This window comes from Bufo bufo, chromosome 1 (genome assembly GCF_905171765.1).
Source record: "Bufo bufo chromosome 1, aBufBuf1.1, whole genome shotgun sequence".
Lineage (NCBI taxonomy): Eukaryota > Metazoa > Chordata > Amphibia > Anura > Bufonidae > Bufo > Bufo bufo.
Window position 1 is genome coordinate 779,766,093 of NC_053389.1, and position 22,473 is coordinate 779,788,565.

General features: G+C 50.2%; 1 protein-coding gene across 3 annotated transcripts; it reads right to left on the reverse strand.

The window, feature by feature from the left end:
- On the reverse strand, positions 1–19,851 carry PPP2R2A (protein phosphatase 2 regulatory subunit Balpha). Of its 3 annotated transcripts, none has more exons than XM_040414869.1 (10): positions 19,705–19,851; positions 12,694–12,768; positions 9,847–9,938; positions 9,409–9,571; positions 6,554–6,666; positions 6,288–6,465; positions 4,364–4,528; positions 2,488–2,657; positions 1,195–1,286; positions 1–1,108 (listed from the first exon to the last, which is right to left on the reverse strand). In XM_040414869.1, the coding sequence occupies exons 1-10, from the start codon at positions 19,709–19,711 to the stop codon at positions 829–831; spliced, it is 1,335 nt and encodes a 444-aa protein (XP_040270803.1). In that variant the 5' UTR covers positions 19,712–19,851; the 3' UTR covers positions 1–828. The 3 variants fall into 3 exon arrangements, with proteins under 3 accessions (XP_040270803.1, XP_040270801.1, XP_040270802.1); XM_040414867.1 differs by lacking the exon at positions 19,705–19,851 and adding an exon at positions 15,592–15,718; XM_040414868.1 differs by lacking the exon at positions 19,705–19,851 and having other exon boundaries at positions 12,694–12,793.
- Between the last annotated feature and the right edge of the window lie 2,622 nt (positions 19,852–22,473).

The window sequence follows — 22,473 nt, forward strand, 5'->3', positions numbered from 1 at the left end:
TTTTTTGGCTTTTTTTTTCCATAATTTTTTTTTTTTATATATTTTTTTTTAAGTCCTTTTGTTTTCCCCCCCTCCCCTTTTTCGCCACCAGACAAGGCAAGAAGTGATTACAGTCAGGTCGCCATTAACAAATGAGTGACCAAGACAACTCTCAGTCATAGCCTTGCCCCCCTACCCCCTCCAACCCTGCCACGGGTCAACCCAAATTCCCTGTGTGCTTTCCTAGCAGTTGGATTTACACCAGCGCAGGGCAAGGTGAGGAAGAAGAGCAGGGAACGGGACGTTTAGGTACAGAAGAATGAACTTCAAAGACTGCCAGAAGGACATAAAGGAAGGGGGAAGGGAGGGTGTAAAAAAACACAAGAGCTGAAAAAAAAAAAAAAGAAAGAATGTGAAGATGGGAAAAACAAATGCACAGATTAAGCCCCCCCCCGATCACTCCAGGTCCTACAGAAGGAACTGGACAGGAGTGCAGGCTGGTACTGCAATTGACATCTGAACATAATACAAAAAAAAAAAAAAACTGACAAAATGAAACCTACAAAATCAGGCAAGACGGTTAAAAAGAGAAACAAAAATAATAATACAGTAATTCCTGCTGTGACCCCCACAGGGCGAGAAGACAGCAGAAGCAGGGTGCACCCTGCGCAGCTATAAAAAGGATAATCAATGGCACCTTAAACACTGGAAAAGTCAGACAGGGAGGGACTGCCAAGAGTTCCCGCACGGTCAGAAGTTTTCTTCAGTTTTGGATGGGGGTACGAATTCTAGGCTCGACTATTGGAACTAGCTGGACTAAAGGACTGTCCTGTATGGAAGAGGCCAGTACTAATTGACCCGGTCCTGGAATATATACAGGTTATTGGTGGTGGCCACGGCAATGATGTTCTCTTTAGGGTGCCAGGCTGTGTGCAGGATCTTCTTGTTGAAGTCCAGACTGTCCACCGTGATCTCGTCCTTCTTCCGCTTGCCGCTGGCGCACACCTTGCGCGGTTTCAGCACCATACGTGGCTTGCTGTTCTCCCGTGAGGCCTCAAGGGTAATGTCGCGTTTGGTGTTGCGGTCAAACATTCGGAAAAAGTTGTTGTAGGAGCCGGTCATGACAACACTGCGAGGGGGGAAGAGCGGGACGAGTTATACAACAGCGGGTGCGAAGTGCTACAGGGTACAAGGGGCGCGCTGGGCTCTACTTACTTGTCAGGCCCGTTCCAGCAGCACTCAAACTTGTCGAAGATGCAGTCGTTCTCGTATAAGGAGCAGAGCTTGCTCCTGAGGTATTCATGTACCTGTGGAAGCAGAGCGCTATTAGGACGGACTCACAGCAATAGGCACTAGGGCACATTCCGCAAACACGGACAGAACATGCAATGACCACGCAGATGCTGCCTGTGGTTCGATTTGCTGCAGGATGGAGACTCCTCATGAGTCAAAATGGAGAGCTGCTGCAAAAAGCAGCCCTCTCTCTCCGGTGGATGCAATGTATTGCATGGTTCTCCAAGGGAACCTTGCAACATTACATTCCTCATCTGCAATGGGATGCCCCTGGTGATATCAGCCGATCACCAGAGGGTCGGGCAGTGTACGGAGAAATTCTCGACACCCGACCAAAACCGGACGGGGCAGCTGGGGCTTCCATAGTTTTGAAAGCAAATCTGATGGAACTGCCGGGGGGCTGAAATCATGAACTGGTGTGAGCACCTGAGGACTGGAGTGCAGAGCTCCACAGCCAAGAAAATGCCTCCGGTTTGTCTGCGGCATGCTGAAAGGGGTCGTCTCCCTTCAGCACATGGCATTTATCATGTAGAGAAAGTTACAAGGCTCTTACTAACGGATTGTGATTGTCCATATTGCTTCCTTTACTCCTTTTTCCATTTCATTATACACTTCTTGTTTCCATGGGTACGACCACCCTGCAATCCAGCAGCGGTGGACACGCTTGCACACTGTAGGAAAAAGAGCCAGCGTGACCGTGGGAGTGCGCATAGACACGCATGCGCAGCAGCGTGTAGTGGTGGGCATTACCAGTTGAAAGGAGCAGTGTATATTGTGATGGACAAATGAATCCAGCCAGCAAAGGAGGCAATATGGACAATACATTAGGAAGTGCCTTGTGTTAACTTTCTCTACGTGATAAAGGCCATTGACACAACTTTTTAGATTGAGCTCCATGCGAGAAGTTGCAATCCACTACCAAAAACCCTTTCTTTTACAATAGTCATGGTCACAGAGTTTCATACAGTCACACGACCACAATCGCAAATTGGTCTAGGGGCAATAAAACGCCTTGGACTCATCCAAATTATACCCGAAAACAGACACATGACCTCAATGCAACAGCGAGTCGCGGTCTTATTGTGCGCTGGCCTAAGGTTGTAACCAAGAAATTGCTGAACGGAAGAGGGAAACTGAAAGGCTTCCACTTTGCGCTCCCCTCCATCTATGTGAAGCATTTACAGCTCTCCCGGCTCCCTGCAGCTTCCCAGTCACCTGATAGGTTTCCACGGGACGGCTCTCCATGTTCAAGTCCCAGATTTTGACTGACAAGTAGTCCCTGGTCATCATGTATCGCCCATTGTGGCTGAACTTCACATCAGAAATGGAAGAGATGATCTCGGAGAAGAAGGACCGATTGCTGGGATCTTCAGGCTCCTCGAACACTGGAAGAAAAAAAATAAATGTTAACCCCTGCAATACCGGGAATATTGGAGACCAGAGCTTTTCTTGGATATGGCCATCTTGCTCTTAATTTAATGCTTAGGACTAAAAGGGAATGGGAAGAATCTTTTTTCTCCTTAAAGGGGTTATCAGAGGCTGAAAATGACCCCCCCCCCCCTCCCACTGATTCTACTTACCTGGCTCCCCATGTAGACGGCGACAAGCCTCCCTAGCATCGCAGGTGTGGTCCTTTCTAGTTTCCCACTGCAGAGGGCTTACCCAGGCTCCATTCGGATCACTGGGACCCAATCAGAAATAGAAATCCTCTTTGATCATGCTGTGGTCACAGACTGTGCCAATCAACGGGTCAATAGTTGGGATCGGAGATACCTCCGATCCTGTCTGTAGAGCACACAGCTGCTCTAAGAATCAAAGATGTTCCTTTGTGGAGCAAGAGTGCTCAGCTCCCTCTAAACAGCGACCACAAAAGACAGTGGGTGGTCTCTAAGGGGTTAAAGGCTATGGACACCTTTAGGGCAGTTTTTTTTTTTACTCATTTTGGGCTAAAGATAATTTTTAATTAAGTCCAATTGACAACATAAACACCGATTATAGATAAACTCTGAGCAAACTGATAAGACTATGGCTGACATGAGCGTTTATGAGGTCAAGAGATCAGAGATAAGAGCTACACATGAGCCAACTGAGAAGTGACACTGCAAACAGATTTTTAACCCCTGTATCTCAAAAACAGCTGAACATTTTTAATAAAGAGCAACTGAAAAAAAATATTTTTAGCCCAAAATGAGTAAAAAAAATAAAATAAATATTGCCCAGAATGTGTCTAAAGTCTTTAATGGGGTTTTCCGAGATTTTAATACTGATGACTAGTGAGGAGCGAACTTCAGTTTTGGAGAAGACTCCGGCATAACGGAAACCATACGGACCTGTTATGCTGGGCATATACTTCTATTATGACGGAATTCAATACATACCCGAACTTACAAAACTGAAAACTATCCTCAGGACGGGTCATCAGTATCTGAACGGTGGGGGTCCCGGCAGCCGTTTGAGAAGGCAGCAGCTCTCCTGTGAGCACCGTGGCCTTCTCTCAGCTCTTCCTAGGTCCAGTGACGACACGTTTATCTGTCACGTGGCCTAGGAGCGGTTCAGCCCCATTCAAATGATTGAGGCTGAGAGCGATACCAAGCACAGGCGCTATACAATGTCTGGTGCTGCGCTTGGCGAGCTGCGAGAAGGCCGTGGGACTCACAGGGAGTGCAGGTGCCTTCTCAAAACAGCTGATCGGGGGGGGGGGGGGGGGCACGGGTGTCGGACCCCCACCGATCAGATAATGACCTATCCAGAAGATTGGCCATCAGTATTAAAATGTCAAAAAACCCTTTTAAGTGTTTACCGTCTTACAGCTTTATTTTATACGTCTAATGGAGTCTCAGACCCCTGCGTGCCAATACATTTGTGAGGACGCCACTTGGTGTACAGACAGTCCTGGGGTCCCTTCTCGGTCCCCAGGTCTTGCACAGGGGTTCTCCTGGTGGCCTGATTGAGGAGGGGGCTGCCTTTGATCATGCCACTAAGCTAAGCTCCAGTTTAAAGCGGCACAGGACCCCCATGCAGGGCTTATTCTACAAAAGCTGTAAAAAAACATATTTCTCATAACCGTGGTGCCTCACGTTTTATAACTTACGCTTGGAGTGGCGATCGCACAGCGCCGACTCGCGCATATCACACAGGCGGATGGTGCCTTTGCTGCTGCTGTATACAAAAGTGTTGCAGTGATGCGGGTGGAACTCGGCGGCCGTGATCACTTCTGTTAACTCTTCCATATTGGCAGGTTTAATATCTACGATATCTGGAGCAGGGAGTGAAGGAAACACGCGCAGAGGTGGAGTATAAACGGATTTGTTTTCTGGCATTTTCCATGCCCTATAATAGAGACTGCGTCACAGCGGAGAGCTGATAACATGCAGACTAGGCCCTCCTGGGACTGCACCGAGGGCCACTCATTTCAATGACTGAAGCCAATGCTTAAAAGGGGTTACTCAAGACTTAATGGGGTATTCCAGTTGTTTGAAGTTATCCCGAAACCACAGGATAGGTCAGTGATGGCTAACCTCGGGCACTCCAGCTGTGGTGAAACTACGACTCCCAGCATGCTCCATTTATTTCTATGGAGTTCTGAGAACAGCCAAGCAAGTTTACATCTTGGGAGTTGTAGTTTTACCACAGCTGGATAGGGGATAACTCTTATATTGGTGGGGGAAGGCTACCACTGGTTCCCCCCACTGATCACGAAAACTGGGGACCCGTACCCCCACTGAAATAAATGGAGAGTCGTCGCACATGCGTGTGGCTGCTCGATTCATTTCTATGGGAGTTCCGGAGAGGACAGTACAATGAATGGAGCGGCTGCACGCATGACCGCCTCACTCATTTCAATGTGGCTGCAGGAGGGACGGGGCCCCAGTACTTGCAATCCAACTTCTGGGACCCCAACCAATCTAATAACCAGAATCCCCCTTAAAAACTGATGGGCTATCCTTAAAGGGTTTCTACCACCACATTTTGACCTAATTAGCTGTCAGGCACTAGCGATCTGCTAGTGTCTGCTGTACCTTGCCATGCTATTGTAATACCTTTCTCTGCAGCGGTTACCCTAAAAAACGAACTTTTATTGCTATGCAAATGAGCCTCTAGGTGCTATGGGGGCGTCTTTCCAGCACCTAGAGGCTCCGTCCACTCACCATCTCTGCCGCCCAGCTCGTCCCTCAGCCCGCCCATCTCCTCTAGATTGACAGCCTCCATCGCGGCCGAATTCTCGCGCCGTGTGCGTCTGTATTCGGCGCAGGCGCAGTGACCGTCACACCGCTCCCTGCGCAACTCCACTGCTTGAGGCCGGGCGTCGTCTGTTCCTGGGAGCACTCTGACGTCATCGGCGCAGTGGAGATGGCGGCGCAGGGCGCGGCCCGACAGTCACTGCGCCAAATACAGACGCACACGGCGCAGGCGCGAGAATTCGGCTGCGATGGAGGCTGTCAATCTAGAGGAGATGGACAGGCTGGAGGGACGAGCTGGGCGGCAGACATGGTGAGTAGACGGAGCCTCTAGGTGCTGAAAAGACGCCCCCATAGCACCTAGAGGCTCATTTGCATAGCAAAGATCGCTAGTGTCAGACAGATTAGGTCAAAATGTGGTGGTAGAAACCCTTTAAGCTAGGTCATCAATTTTAGATCGGTGGGGTGCAGCCCTCAGCCCCTCTGCCATGCCGTTGTTTAAAGGGAATTACAATTCAATACAGCCCAAATGGATGGGTTCGGGCACAGTCTGGTACTTTAAAAAAATATGGCACTGTGTCTGGTACATAAAGGAGAATGGGGTATTCACAGTAGCACCCCTGTCCCTTCAAACAGATGATCGACACGGGTGCAGAGTCAGACACCCCACTGACCTGACAATCACCTATGCTACGGATAGACTATCAATGTCACAAATAACCCTTTTAGTTAACCCTGTAGCAGCCACTGGATGTAAATGACCAGGGAAAGCATCGTCACTCAGCAAAACGAGCTGTTGGAGCAGAAACGTTTTTTTTATATTTGGAAAAAGGATACTAAAGCTCCTGTCTGTGATCTCCAAGTGCCAAAGATTGACCCGAAGGTCGTCTGCCGACAGATAAGTCTCATAGTCGCTGTTGACAGAGATGGAATTGATGTGATACGTATGAGCGTTGGCGAAGATTCTACGAGGACTAGCTTCAACCATCAGGTCCATGGGGCGGAAAACTGGCACCTAAAACAAAAACACACAGGCTCATTCCAGGCACCACAGAACCAGCTACACAGCGCACAATATTAACAGGGAGGAGAGAAGAACGCACCCTGAGAGTGGTCACAGTGGTCGGATCCCTATACCTCCCATTCTCCTCCTTAAGGTTGTAACCTTCTGGTCTTTTGTCACGTTCACTGATTTTCCACAGCTTGATAGTTTTATCTGTGAGGGGAGGAAAAAAAACTGGCGAGGTTAACCACTTTATAGATGAAAAGTTCTACAAATTTACTAACATACTTTAGGTCAGTGAATGAAAACCCTCTCGTTTACACCCAGAGGCAGTCCATAGCCAGTTCTGCTCTCAGCTGAGAAGTGAATACAATAGTGTACCATCTCTAGACAATGCTCTGCGAGCTGAACGGCCTGAACTGATTCTCTGCTGGTTTGCTACAGTGTGACAGCTGCTGCGTTCCGCTGACAGAACATTGTCCGAGACACAATGGTATCCACTCCTATATCCAGGGCTAGCTATACCCAGGCTTCCTGTCTCTGACTGTAGACAAGGGTGTTCTCATGGTTTAGGCACTGTCAGGGTCCATTCACACGACCGTAAGTGTTTTGCAGTCCGCAAAACACGGGTACAGGCATGTGTGCGTTCCGCAATTTGAAAGAATAGGACAAGCTCTCTCTTTTGCGGGGCCACAGAACGGAACTACGGATGCGGACAGTATATGGCGCGCCATCCGCATCTTTTGCAGCCCCACTGAAAAGAATGGGTCTGCACCCGTTCTGGGTCTGCATCAGTTCTGCAGTGTTGTCGTGTGAATGGACCCTTAAAGTCATTGTATCATTACAGCCCAGAAGTACGGCACCACCACTTCACATTCATGGACAAGCTGATATGGTGTCTGGGATGTCAGCTCGATGACTGTCCATCAACTGAACTCTACGGCTGGCTTTATCACGAATACCAGAACTTTTCTTCCAGGCATCACCCCTCTTACCAATCGTACAGGCTATATGCTCTGTATTTGTCACTGGGTGAGGGATATGCTCTGTATTTGTCACTATTTGGGTGAGGGATCTCTCTAGTAAAAGGAAGGAAAGCGGCGACATCTACTCACTCCCTTTTCCTAAGCTGGACACGTCTTGACTCCGAGGTGCAGGCGTTTTTTTTTTTTTTGGGCTGTTCAGTTCTGGAGAATACGTGAAGCTATGTGCGTGCAGACGAAAGCAACACGTATGAGATTTGCACATCCTGACGTTTTCAGTAGGTCTGGTGTGTCTAAGCCTTTTCTTGAGTTAGGCTACAAATTTGAACTGATAAAAGTTGCATGAAGGTGCCTGCAAGTGTAAGGCTCTGGACGACGTTTCACAAGGCGCCAGGCATCTACGCTCATCGTACGGGTATGACTTTTAGGGGGAGATTTATCACCTCTCTTGCGACAGTTTTCTGGTGCAAATAAAGCCAGAAATGTATGGCAGCTCAGAGTAGCCGCAGAGTTCTGTTTAGGCGCACGGACAGCCGCAGGATGTGCCTCATTTATGCTAAAGCCTGTGCCTCATCATAAATTTGGCGCATCCTCCAGCAGTGCAGAGGCTATAAAGACTGTCGCAGTCTTACTAAATCTGCACCTTAAGGCCCCTTGCAGACGAGCGTTTCTCCCGCAGCGAGTCCGCATCGCAGCACCCGGCCTGACCTCCCAGAGCTGCCGGGGGTCACACAGCATTATATTGATTTATGATGCTATGTAACCCTTACAGTTCTGGAATGTATTGGATAACACTGGCATGCTGCCATACATTCCAGAACTGTAAGGCCCCTTTTACACGGGCTTTGCGGGAACACGCGCGATTTTTCCGCGCGAGTGCAAAACATTGTAATGCGTTTTGCACTCGCGTGAGAAAAATCGCGCGTGTTTGGTACGCAAACCCGAACTTATTCACAGAAGTTCGGGCTTGGGATCGGTGTTCTGTAGATTGTATTATTTTCCCTTATAACATGGTTATAAGGGAAAATAATAGCATTCTGAATACAGAATGCAAAGTAAAATAGCGCTGGAGGGGTTAAAAATTTTTTTTTTTTTAACTCCCCTTAGTCCACTTGATCGCGCAGCCCGGCATCTCTTCGGTCTTCTTTGCTGAACAGGACCTGTGGTGAGCATTCATTGCAGGAACAGGACCTGTGGTGACGTCACTCCGGTCATCACATGATCCATCACCATGGTAGAAGATCATGTGATGGACCATGTGATGACTGGAGTGACGTCACCACAGGTCCTTTACCTGTAATTAATGCTCACCACAGGTCCTGTTCAGGAAAGGAGACAAACGAGAAGCCGGGCTGCGCGATCAAGTGGACTAAGGTGAGTTAAATTATATAATTTATTTTTTTTAACCCCTCCAGTGCTATTGTACTTTGCATTCTGTATTCAGAATGCTATTATTTTCCCTTATAACCATGTTATAAGGGAAAATAATAAAGATCGGGTCTCCATCCCGATAGTCTCCTAGCAACCGTGCGTGAAAATCGCACCGCATCCGCATTTGCTTGCGGATGCTTGCGACTTTCACGCAACCCCATTAATTTCTATGGGGCCTGCGTTACGTGAAAAACGCACAAAGAGGAGCATGCTGCGATTTTCACGCAACGCACAAGTGATGCGTGAAAATCACCGCTCATGTGAACAGCCCCATAGAAATTAATGGGTCGGGATTGAGTGCGGGTGCAATGCGTTCAACTCGCGCATCGCATCCGCGCGGAATACTCGCCCGTGTGAAAGGCGCCTAAGGGTTACGTAGCATCATAAATCATTATAATGCTATGTGAATCCAGTCAGTGGTGGGAGGTTAGGACGGGTGCTGCGATGCGGACTCGCTGCGGGAGGAACGCTCGTCTGCAAGGGGCCTAAGAGTTCAGCTTGTATTTGGGTTTAAATGTAAAACAGCAAAGCGGAGACTCACCGTTTGTAGACAACAGGAACTGTGCCGCATTCTTCTGCGGTAACCATCGGATCTTGTTGATCTTTTCTTCAATTTCTAAACTCTTCAAGTAGTCAAATTCTGGCTCGTGGCTCTGGAAAGTGCTATAGACACTATACTCCCCTCTATGATAAGGGCTTTTGCTCTGTAGGGAACAACACATGGGATCAGTCAGCTCGGCATAGGTTTTCACAACTCACATGCACGTCTGCTCGGCACCACTAGATGGCAGCAGTCCCCTTGTCTCATAAGACAGAATAGGAATGTTAGGAAAGCGAACAGCTCCAGGGCCGGGAACGCCCCTCAGACGCCCGCGGCTCAGCAGTGCAGCAGAGGACAGGGCTGATCAGGTTACTATATTCACCGCAGTATGGGCAGGAGAAGTACTCACAGTAAAAACAAGCATCTGACCATACTTGCCTCCTGCTGGAAGATGACCACACGTCCTCCTTTATCTCCAGTGGCTAATAATTCTCCAGAATGATTAAATTCTACTGTAGATATGATATCGGCTGCAACGACAGAAGCATCACATACGTATGTCATAAATACTGGAAGGTGGAGGCGAACATGGCTGATTATTAGGATGCAGAGCAGTGATGCCTCTAGGGACCGTGACATGTTCGCTGGGGTATATTCACATATGGCAGATTTGAACATGTGGATGGGGTTGATCCTGCAGCAAAAGCCTGTGGATTTCTACAAACCCATCCCCTACAGCAGAGCTACGAGAATGCGTCAGTTCTAAAGGGGCTCACCCACCTCACACATTGCTGGCATATCGCTAGGGCTGTGATGGCGAACCTCTGGCACGTCAGTGGTGGTAAAACTACAACCCCCAAGATGTACACTAGCTTGGCTGTTCTCAGAACTTCAAAGAAATGAATGGAGCATTCTGGGAGTTGTAGTTTCACCACAGCTGGAGTGCCGGAGGTTAACTATCACTGCGCTAGGGTATTCCACTAATGTCGCCGCACCTATCTATAGAACGGAGCCCACAAAGTGAAGGAGAGCAGACTGCGCATGTGCGACCGCCCTCCATTCATTTCTGTGGGAGGGCCGGAAACAACTGAGCGCTGGCTCTACAGAAGTGAATGGATCGGCGGCCACACTTGCGCAGTGCTCTTAGCATTCATTTCTATTGGACTCCCGAAAATAGCCGAGCATGCCGTTAGGCCATTTTTTGAACTACCACAGAAATGAATGGAGGGCGGCCGCACATGCCCCTTCACTGGCGGGCTCTGTTCTACGGGTGTGACCTATCAGACATTGGTGGCAGACCCTAGCAATATGCCACCAATGTGTGAGATGGGCCAGGCCCTTTAAGTCTGCAGTAGACTGGAATTAAGAAGAAGCTGACCCCCCCCCACACACACACTTTTACTCCTATGAAATGAACATAGTGGGGGCTAATACTAAACCGTCACCCCTTAATTTATAACCTGCATATTGTGCCATCCAGAGTCCCGGGCAGCGGACTCTACCGGTCATGTGCAGCTTGGTAGCCAACATCAGCTACCAATCATGTGACCAGTAGAGACTCTGCACGGCACCCGGGGTCCTATAGATAAAGCAGAGAGCGCACCCTCTGTCAATAAGACCGATGCACCCCAATTTATCCACAGGGATTCAAGAAGCACCCAACTTTACAAGGAGCAGATCGGTGCAGTCACATTTACACTGCAGGAAAAAAAAGTAAAAATTTAAATTGTCAGAGAGGAGTTTAGTCTAAAATCAATAAAGTGCGATTGCGGCCCCACCACCAACACCCCCCATAAAACTACCGGTGGTGACCACTCTGTCTGATCCACATCCATGCTCCCCATGACAACACTGGCAGGAAAGAGTGCCGGGCGGGGGAGGGCTGCCATAAGGACAAATAGATATGGAGAATATACGTTATACAAGGGCAGAGCAACTTCCGGTGAAACTACGACTCCCAGCACAGTGGTTCAGGAAAGTCCCATACACCCTGGGAGTTGTAGTTCCACAACAGCTGCAGTGCCTGAGGTTGCAGACCCCTGTCCTGCAGCAAGATTCAGGGTCGTGTGGTGTCCCGGCTCACTGAAGGTAAAGTTCATTACCCAGCATTACCTCCACCAGTATAAGGGAGAACTACATAGCCCAGCAGCAACCGTACAATTCTGACAGCAGGGAAAATCCTTTCATCCGGCAGCAGTGGCAGATTACCACGGGGCATGCGGGCGTTCATTTATACAGCTATGGATGATGGAAGGCTCTAGACCAGGGATGCCCAACCAGCGGCCCTCCAGCTCTTGGAAAACTACAACTCCCAGCATGCCTGGACAGCCTACAGATATCAGAGCATGTTGGGACTTGTAGTTTTGCAACAGCTGGAGGGCCGCAGATTGGGCATCCCTGCTCTGGAGCCAGAATTATCACCCCAGTCAGCCCTGCAGGAGGGAGGGGTCCATCAGTGACATCTTGGACCTGGAGAAGTTGTGAGAAGAAACCCGCCAAGTGTGCTGCACAGCGGCATTACATACCGCTGCCAAGTCCAAACCTGTTCCAGGCAAGTCTGGGAGAACAGGTCTGGGAGTTTACTTCTGGGTGGAGAATGCAAAGTTATCCTGCAAAACGCCAAAGTAATCACGGAAAAACCTGCAAGTCAAGCTCGCGACGCTTACTGCGAGGGAGAAGGCGAAAAGTGAACTGCCACTTCCTAGGAGCAGCACAGGGAAACGCCGCTGGAGTAGGGCACGGATGTCACCGCCGCTCAACCCCCATTCAGCGCCAGACTGGTTTCCACTGATAGCAGGATCCGGCAGTAGATGCCTGCTTGCTGATGGTCTCCGATGTGGAGGACCGCACAAGACCAAAGGCCTTCTGTAAGTCAGGACGAAGGATATTGGCACCTCAATGTGTACAGGGAAACACACGGAAATGCTGAGGGGAGTAGTCTAATTCTGTAGGAGCAATACAACAAGTAGTATCTACCACTGACAAATTCAGCGTGGCCCAGTCCCTCCACCCAACACCGTGGGAAGCGGGCACAGAAGAGGCACAGTAATGTGACCCAACAGGTTCCCTCCTATAATTACATGGGGTGACGGGAGAACTCTGGGGACAGTGGCCGCCCGCACCGTTTCCTTGTCACCTCACCTCCAATGACAATTTCTAGTGACACACCTTCTGGTGGTCCAGCACTTCGAAGACCACAAAGATAAAGCGAGGCAGAGGTCAGACCACGGCCCACTGTACGGTCTGTGTACAGTACAGGGACGCCAGCAGTTTAGTCAGTCTTACCTTCGGAGACATCGTCTTCCACAGCTCCCTTCACCTGAGAAAAACACCACTGAATATCATTGCCTCCACCAGCTCCTGGGGAAAGAAGAAAAGCGGCCATTAGAAGAGACCAAAATACGTACTACAGTCTGGATGCTGCAGACAGACCGGAGAGCACAGGCTGCACCACCCTTTAAAAGGAATGGGTCACCAATTAAAACCGGATAGTAAGGCCCCTTGCAGACGAGCGTGTCCGGATTAGGTCCGGATGCGTCCCGGTGCATTGCGGCAAACCCGCGCGAGTAGGTACCCAATTGCAGTCAGTTTTGACTGCGATTGCGTTCCGATGTTCAGTTTTTATCGCAATGTGTTTTGATAAAAAAGTGACTGTGGTACCCAGACTCGAACTTCTTCACAGAAGTTCAGGTTTGGGTTAGTTGTAGTGTAGATTGTATTATTTTCCCTTATAACATGGTTATAAAGGGAAAATAATAGCATTCTTAATACAGAATGCAAAGTAGAATAGGGCTGGAGGGGTTAAAAAATAATAATTTAACTCCCCTTAATCCACTTGTTCGCGCAGCCGGCATCTCTTCTGTCTTCATCTGTGAGGAATAGGACCTGTGGTGACGTCACTGCGTTCATCACATGATCCATCACCATGGCAAAAGATCATGTGATGGACCATGTGATGAGCGTAGTGACGTCATCAAAAGGACCTATTGCTCACAGATAGACAGAAGAGAAGCCGGCTGCGCGAACAAGTGGATTAAGGGGAGTTAAATTATTTTTTTAACCCCTCCAGCGCTATTGTACTATGCATTCTGTATTCAGAATGCTATTATTTTCCCTTATAACCATGTTATAAGGGAAAATAATAATGATCGGGTCCCCAACCCGATCGTCTCCTAGCAACCGTGTGTGAAAATCGCACCGCATCCGCACTTGCTTGCGATTTTCACGCAACCCCATTCATTTCTTTGGGGCCTGCGTTACGTGAAAAACGCACAAAGAGGAGCTTGCTGCGATTTTCACGCAACGCACAAGTGATGCGTGAAAATCACCGCTCATGTGAACAGCCCCATAGAAATTAATGGGTCCGGATTCAGTGCAGGTGCAATGCGTTCACCTCACGCATCGCACCCGCGCGGAAATCTCGCCCGTGTGAAAGGGGCCTAACATCTCCTTTTTTCTAATCTTTTTATTCTCTGATTACAGATTTATTTATTCTGTCTCCTGAAAATTACGGGGGCGGCCATCTTGCCTGAGCTGTTCTTAACAGAATTTAGAGATGTGCTTCACAGCAGCCACCAGGGACTACAATGGACAGGAGCGGACCCCATTGACTTCTATAGTAGAGTTTTCTAGGCATGGTCCTGTGCAGAGGTCAGGAGGGAGCAAATAAGATGCAATATCACCTATTGTGAATGGTGGATCCTGTGTTATCTCATATATAGGTGATATCTGTAACTGTAATCCTGCCTGTGATAAGCAGATAACTGCAGAAAACAGATCTGTACAAACCAAAACTTATATTGACATGAAAAATCAAATATAACTCCAACATTAAAAAAAAATATATATATATATGTTTAACATAAAAAGATTATTTAAACATTCTCACACACTAACATAAAGGACGGACAGGCATTCAGATGACGGCCGCTCTGTTCTGTCACGTTAAAGGGGTAATCCCCTATCCTCAGAAGCGCTGGGGCCCCACAGATTATGCGAAAAGGGGCCCGGTGTTGCCCTGTTTGAATGGCAAGGCGGACACGCATACTCTATGAAGTTGCTGGAGAATCTATCCCCAGGCTACCCATAAGCCTCCTGGCAGCGTAGGGTACCGTACTTTCACACTAGTGTTATTCTTTTCCGGCATAGAGTTCCGTCACAGGGGTTCTATACCGGAAAAGAACTGATCAGGCATATCCCCATGCATTCTGAATGGAGAGTAATCCGTTCAGGATGCATCAGGATGTCTTCAGTTCAGTCATTTTGACTGATCAGGCAAAAGAGAAAACCGCAGCATGCTACGGTTTTATCTCCGGCGAAAAAAACTGAAGACTTGCCTGAACGCCGGATCCGGCATTGTTTCCGTAGGAATGTATTAGTGCCAGATCCGTCCTTCCGGTCTGCGCATGCGCAGACCTTTAAAAATAAGAAAAAAAATTTAATACCGGATCCATTTTGCCGGATGACACCGTAAAAACGGATCCGGTATTGCAATGCATTTTTCTGACTGATCAGGCATTTTTCAGACTGATCAGGATCCTAATCAGTCTGAAAAATGCCTGATCAGTCAGAAAAAATGACATGCGTTTGCATACAGTTTGCCTGATCAGGCAGTCAGTTCAGGCAACGGAACTGCCTGCCGGGATCAAACAACGCAAGTGTGAAAGTACCCTTACTGAGTACAGCGCCATCCACTGTATAGTGGCCACGCGTGGTACTGCAGCCTAGGACCATGTGACGTCGCTGGCCTAGGAAAAGGCCGCAGCGCTCTGGTGATCGGCTGGGGGTGCCAGGCAGGACAACCCCTCAAATAACCCAAAAGTCACAAAACTGCTACGATGTAGAATAACACACAGCACATTACGTAAAATCTAAAAACAGCCCTACATTACCCGGAGCCTCCCTTCTCACAGTGATGGCCGAACACCACGATTTTACGATGGGCGGGGGTCCGACCTCTGCGACCCTCATGATGTTCTATAGCCATAAAGCTCCATTACAGAGACTGAAAGGAAGAGGAGGCCAACCATGCACCACATGGAGAGACTACAACCCCCAGCCGTGCTGCCAGGAATCGCTCTGTGCCAAGGTGATACAGAAAGCGAGAAGCCTGTGGCGGCACACCTCAGTTTTTATGGAGCCCTCGCTGCAAGCATTTCCTAGTCCTCGCACTACCACTCCTACCGGATACACTGCCCAGGAAGACGGCTCTCGGAGAAAACTTCAGAAACATGGATTGCTCCTGGGACCGCGGCTGCCATTCACAGAAACCCAGGACCGCCCCTGGCCACAGACAGTTCCTGGTTCCGCTGGCACAGGAAGGAGCTGTGTCTCAACCTCCTGGCCCTGGGGAGGATCAGGCCCTGTAGTAACATGCCCGGCACAGAAGGAAAGTCCACCAGCTAACAGGGGGTTAAACCAGCTCCGTGACTGATGTGCTTTGTCAGATTTACTTCTGGAGGGAAAGAAGAGGGAGGGGGGGGGGTGACCAACACAATGTACGAGCACATAAAGACTGGAACCCCCCCCCCCCGCGCAGGATGACGAGGCCGGGTCGGGTGTGGGGAGCAGGCATCCGGTCCCAAAAAAGGGGTCAGAGGAGACTGGAAGTCCTGCTGCTTGTTAGGGGGCAGTCATGGATGGGCTATACTGATGGAAGCGCCAGCCAGAATGGGCAACCATGGCATAAGGAACCACCACCCTCACCAGGACAATCACTCCCATCACACCCTCTGGGTCTCACTTGTACCATCTGTATAAGAGGCTCTAAAAGAGGACACCACTGGCCGTATCAACTCCCCCAATCAAACTTCTGCAGACCCCGGAACACAGCGCAGATGTCCCACAACAGAAGAGATCTGGTTGTAAATGTGACGACAGAGCCCAACATCATAGATCTATAACAATGGCTGTGCGCAGCCACCACTAGAGGGAGCTCACTGTGTGGTCATTAAAACTCCATCTAGTGGTGGCTGCAGGTAAGCGCTGCTGTCGCCGGTCAGCCCACAACCTAAAGTAGACGACGCTATTTTTGGTCAGCTCACAGCCTGGAGTATACACTGCCACCACTGGTCAGACCACAGCCTAGAGTATACACTGCCACCACTGGTCAGACCACAGCCTAGAGTATACACTGCCACCACTGGTCAGACCACAGCCTAGAGTATACACTGCCACCACTGGTCAGACCACAGCCTAGAGTATACACTGCCACCACTGGTCAGACCACAGCCTAGAGTATACACTGCCACCACTGGTCAGCCCGCAGCCTGGAGTAACCACTGGTCGGCTCACAGCAGTGATGGCCAACCTTCGGCACTCCAGCTTTGGTAAAACTACGACTCCCAGCATGCTCCATTCATATCTATGCAGTTCTGAGAACAGCCAAGCAAGTGTGTATCCTGGCGTGTTGTAGTTTTACCACAAGTCTGGAGTAACCGCTGCCACCACTGGTCAGCCCACAGCCTGGAGTAACCGCTGCCACCGCTGGTCAGCCCACAGCCTGGAGTAACCGCTGCCACCGCTGGTCAGCCCACAGCCTGGAGTAACCGCTGCCACCGCTGGTCAGCCCGCAGCCTGGAGTAACCGCTGCCACCGCTGGTCAGCCCGCAGCCTGGAGTAACCGCTGCCACCGCTGGTCAGCCCGCAGCCTGGAGTAACCGCTGCCACCGCTGGTCAGCCCGCAGCCTGGAGTAACCGCTGCCACCGCTGGTCAGCCCGCAGCCTGGAGTAACCGCTGCCACCGCTGGTCAGCCCGCAGTAACCGCTGCCACCGCCGGTCAGCCCGCAGCCTGGAGTAACCGCTGCCACCACCGGTCAGCCCGCAGCCTGGAGTAACCGCTGCCACCACCGGTCAGCCCGCAGCCTGGAGTAACCGCTGCCACCACCGGTCAGCCCGCAGCCTGGAGTAACCGCTGCCACCACCGGTCAGCCCGCAGCCTGGAGTAACCGCTGCCACCACCGGTCAGCCCGCAGCCTGGAGTAACCGCTGCCACCACCGGTCAGCCCGCAGCCTGGAGTAACCGCTGCCACCACCGGTCAGCCCGCAGCCTGGAGTAACCGCTGCCACCACCGGTCAGCCCGCAGCCTGGAGTAACCGCTGCCACCACCGGTCAGCCCGCAGCCTGGAGTAACCGCTGCCACCACCGGTCAGCCCGCAGCCTGGAGTAACCGCTGCCACCACCGGTCAGCCCGCAGCCTGGAGTAACCGCTGCCACCACCGGTCAGCCCGCAGCCTGGAGTAACCGCTGCCACCACCGGTCAGCCCGCAGCCTGGAGTAACCGCTGCCACCACCGGTCAGCCCGCAGCCTGGAGTAACCGCTGCCACCACCGGTCAGCCCGCAGCCTGGAGTAACCGCTGCCACCACCGGTCAGCCCGCAGCCTGGAGTAACCGCTGCCACCGCTGGTCATTTTGGTACACACACAATAGATCACTCGGCTCCTATATTTTTAGACTCCAGGCACCTAAGTGACATTTCCAGCCTGGAGTCCTGTACACGTCAGAGGGTCCTGCTGGGGGCGGCCCGCCCTGCACGCTGTAATACTAATCTATGGGACGGTCCTGATCTCTAGGACTGGCCGCTCTTATTAACCACTGACTCCCCACAGCTCTTCTAAAGTCCATCAGAATCCCACCTCTTGCTTTTCTGGGAAAATAGCCTAGACTGCTGGGACTTGTGGTCCCTGAGCAGCTGAAGACCATCCAGTGGTTTACTGAGGACGTGTCTCCACCTGTCTAGAGAACGCGGGGGTCACATGGACGTGTGCGGTGGTCTCCCACCTAATCCCTGACAGTAAGGACCCGTTCACATGACGTGGATGGCTGCAGTGACTGCGCAGCAGAAATCCAAGGCAGGTCTGTGCCGAGGTTGATGCTGCTGCCGAACCGCCATCCAATGCGGCTATTCAGGGCCAACAGCGTTCACATCAACCGCGCTGTAGATGCGTCATTACACAGCGGATCCTAACGCCGAGGATGGGATTTGTGGTTTATACGTGAATTTGAGAACGCACCGCGTCGCCAGCACCGGACCAGACAACTGTACGCTGCGTGAAAAGAACACCGTAACGCGTCATGTGACCATAACCACGCCCATTTCAAGGGACGCAAAAAAATAAATAAAAAGGCAGTGCAGCCAGGAAGAGGTGTGCAAGTGCAGCCCTACTGGAGTATACAGACTATATATATGTACACACAGGAGTATACGGCAGCCATGCTGAGATGTAGGTCCGTACATGTATATACAATACACATACACCGGACACTATATACATGCATTACATATACACCCCCTATACACACACACTGTATACATACACCCTGCACACATCCTATATATACACATATACATAATATATACACACATACATACACACACTATAGACAATGTATATAGACACTATACACAACCTGTATACTATACATATGTACACACAGGATATACGGCAGCCATGCTGAGATGTCATGTATATACAATACACACTATATATACCCTGTACACTGACACTATATACATGCATTACATATACACCATATATACACATACACACACACACACACAGCCTATAGACAATGTATATAGACACTATACACAAAATACACAACCTGTATATACACACACATTATATATATATATATACATACATATACATACACACACACACACACACACCCTATATATACACATGCATTACATATACACCCTACATACAGACACCATATATACCCCCTATACACACACCCTGCACACATCCTATATATTATATATATATATATATATATACATACATACACACACATATACACACCCTATAGACAATGTATATACACACACACACACACACATTATATATATATATATACATACATATACATACACACACACACACCCTATATATACACATGCATTACATATACACCCTACATACAGACACCATATATACCCCCTATACACACACACACACTGTATACACACATCCTGTATATATACACCCTACATACAGATGGTATATATACACACCCTATAGACACAATGTATATAGAAACTATACACAACCTGTATATATAGACACCATGTATACACACACACCCTGTATATACACATCCTGTATATAGCTACCCTATATATATACACACACACACCCCCTGTATATACACACACACAGTAGCGGCGGTCACCCCCGGTACACCCCGCAGGTAGGTAGCCGGTACCCAGCGTGCCCGCACCCATCACTGCCCCTCCGTCCTCCCGCACAATGCCCCCGCCATTCCCCCCAGCCCGAGCTCCTCTCTCACCCGCCATGCTGCCCCCTGGCCACTGCTGGTCCCGGGCTCCAGATGGAGGCGGATACCGGGGAGGCCGCTGCCCGGGGCGGGGGGACCGGACTCTGAGGCCGCGGCTTCAAGATGGAGGCCGCAAGATCGGTGACGTCACTGGGCAAGGACCAGAGGCGGGGCTTGGCAGGAGTGGGCGGGTCTAGTGTGACGGAAGGTCAGTACGTCATGGTGACTGCCCGACTACTGACCGCCGTCGCTGCTGGTCACCTACCGCACGGAGACGGTTTACAGGATTTCTCACATGGCTGCGCTCTTCTTATTTCTGGAGGCGTTTTCAGTCCTACCTCTGCTAATATGTATTTAGAATCCGCAGCAGCCGATAAGAAGCAGCCAAATGTTAAAAAAAAAAAAAAAAGTTTTGAAGTCTAGTTTGTAGTGCGTTTTTAATGCGTTTTCCGAGATTTGTTTAAAAAAAAAAAAGTGGTCACAGCATAGAGGCAGTGTAAAGCAAATAGGAAACCCTCACTTATCTATTACATATCCCACCAATCCGGACCCGCCAGCCCCAGAGCCATGATGTCACTGTCTGGAGGGAGCCATGATGTCACTGTCTGGAGGGAGCCATGATGTCACTGTCTGGAGGGAGCCATGATGTCACTGTCTGGAGGGAGCCATGATGTCACTGTCTGGAGGGAGCCATGATATCACTGGTCTGGAGGGAGCCATGATGTCACCGGTCTGGAGGGAGCCATGATGTCACTGTCTGGAGGGAGCCATGATGTCACTGTCTGGAGGGAGCCATGATGTCACTGTCTGGAGGGAGCCATGATGTCACTGTCTGGAGGGAGACATGATGTCACTGTCTGGAGGGAGCCATGATGTCACTGTCTGGAGGGAGCCATGATGTCACCGGTCTGGAGGGAGCCATGATGTCACCGGTCTGGAGGGAGCCATGATGTCACCGGTCTGGAGGGAGCCATGATGTCACCGGTCTTGAGGGAGCCATGATGTCACCGGTCTGGAGGGAGCCATGATGTCACTGGTATGGAGTGGGCCATGATGTCACCGGTCTGGAGGGAGCCATGATGTCACCGGTCTGGAGGGAGCCATGATGTCACCGGTCTGGAGGGAGCCATGATGTCACCGGTCTGGAGGGAGCTATGATGTCACCGGTCTGGAGGGAGCTATGATGTCACCGGTCTGGAGGGAGCTATGATGTCACCGGTCTGGAGGGAGCCATGATGTCACTGGTCTGGAGTGAGCCATGATGTCACCGGTCTGGAGGGAGCCATGATGTCACCGGTCTGGAGGGAGCCATGATGTCACCGGTCTGGAGGGAGCCATGATGTCACCGGTATGGAGGGAGCCATGATGTCACTGGTATGGAGTGAGCCATGATGTCACTGGTCTGGAGGGAGCCATGATGTCACTGGTCTGGAGGGAGCCATGATGTCACTGGTCTGGAGGGAGCCATGATGTCACTGGTCTGGAGGGAGCCATGATGTTACTGATTTGGAGGGAGCCATGATGTCACTGGTCTGGAGGGAGCCATGATGTCACCGGTCTGGAGGGAGTCATGATGTCACCGGTCTGGAGGGAGCTATGATGTCACCGGTCTGGAGGGAGCCATGATGTCACCGGTCTGGAGGGAGCTATGATGTCACCGGTCTGGAGGGAGTCATGATGTCACCGGTCTGGAGGGAGCTATGATGTCACCGGTCTGGAGGGAGCCATGATGTCACCGGTCTGGAGGGAGCTATGATGTCACCGGTCTGGAGGGAGCCATGATGTCACTGGTCTGGAGGGAGCCATGATGTCACCTGTCTGGAGGGAGCCATGATGTCACCGGTCTGGAGGGAGCCATGATGTCACCGGTCTGGAGGGAGCCATGATGTCACTGGTCTGGAGGGAGCCATGATGTCACTGGTCTGGAGGGAGCCATGATGTTACTGATTTGGAGGGAGCCATGATGTCACCGGTCTGGAGGGAGTCATGATGTCACCGGTCTGGAGGGAGTCATGATGTCACCGGTCTGGAGGGAGCTATGATGTCACCGGTCTGGAGGGACCTCACGGCCTCTTGATCGGCGAATGTGTCGGGAGTCAGACCCCCACTGATCTGATATGGAGGATAGGTCATCACTATGAAAGACCTGGAAATCCCCTTTAACGCCACCTAATCTGACTTGCTCTGCATTTTTGGTTTCATCTATAGTCTTTTATAGTGTGTTTTAGCACATGCCGTGTTTTTTAAAAAAAAATTGTATGCCTTGCTTTTTTTTTTTTTTAAAGTATGTACCCCACCCCCCCATAATTAAAAATTGCAAAACACATTACACATTTTAAAGCTACAAAAAAAAACAACAACACAGTAGAGGTCTGTGGTATAAAAGTGCCAGAGCAAGAGCTTTCTGTGATTTAATAAAACACCCCTGGCCCAAAAAATGCAGGGGTGACGCCAAGTGTGACGCCAACCTTAAAGGGGTTGTGCCAGCCATTTTTATTGATGACCTATCATCAGGATAGGTCATCAAGATCAGACACCCGGCAGCCCCGCCGATCAGCAGTTTGAGGAGAAGGAGGCGCAACTTCCTCTTCATTACACTGCCTGTCGTCTTGGAAGTGTCATGACGAGCACTTGAATTACACTACGCTGCCCCCCACAGGAGACGACGCGCAGTGTAATGAAGTGGACCCCCACCGATCTGATACCGGTAACCTATCCTCAGTATAGGTCATCATCAATATTAGAAAGTGGACAACCCCTATCGGTGCTTGTGAGCTGTCA

Excerpts from the sequence above, each read along its gene's own strand:
- PPP2R2A (XM_040414867.1), bottom strand. The coding sequence starts at position 15,640 with ATGTTTCTGAAGTTTTCTCCGAGAGCCGTCTTCCTGGGCAGTGTATCC. Across the intron at positions 9,939-12,693 it reads GGAAGACGATGTCTCCGAAG|CCGATATCATATCTACAGTA; the intron begins GTAAGACTGACT and ends CTGTCGTTGCAG. Across the intron at positions 1,287-2,487 it reads GTCCCGTGGAAACCTATCAG|GTACATGAATACCTCAGGAG; the intron begins GTGACTGGGAAG and ends CTGCTTCCACAG.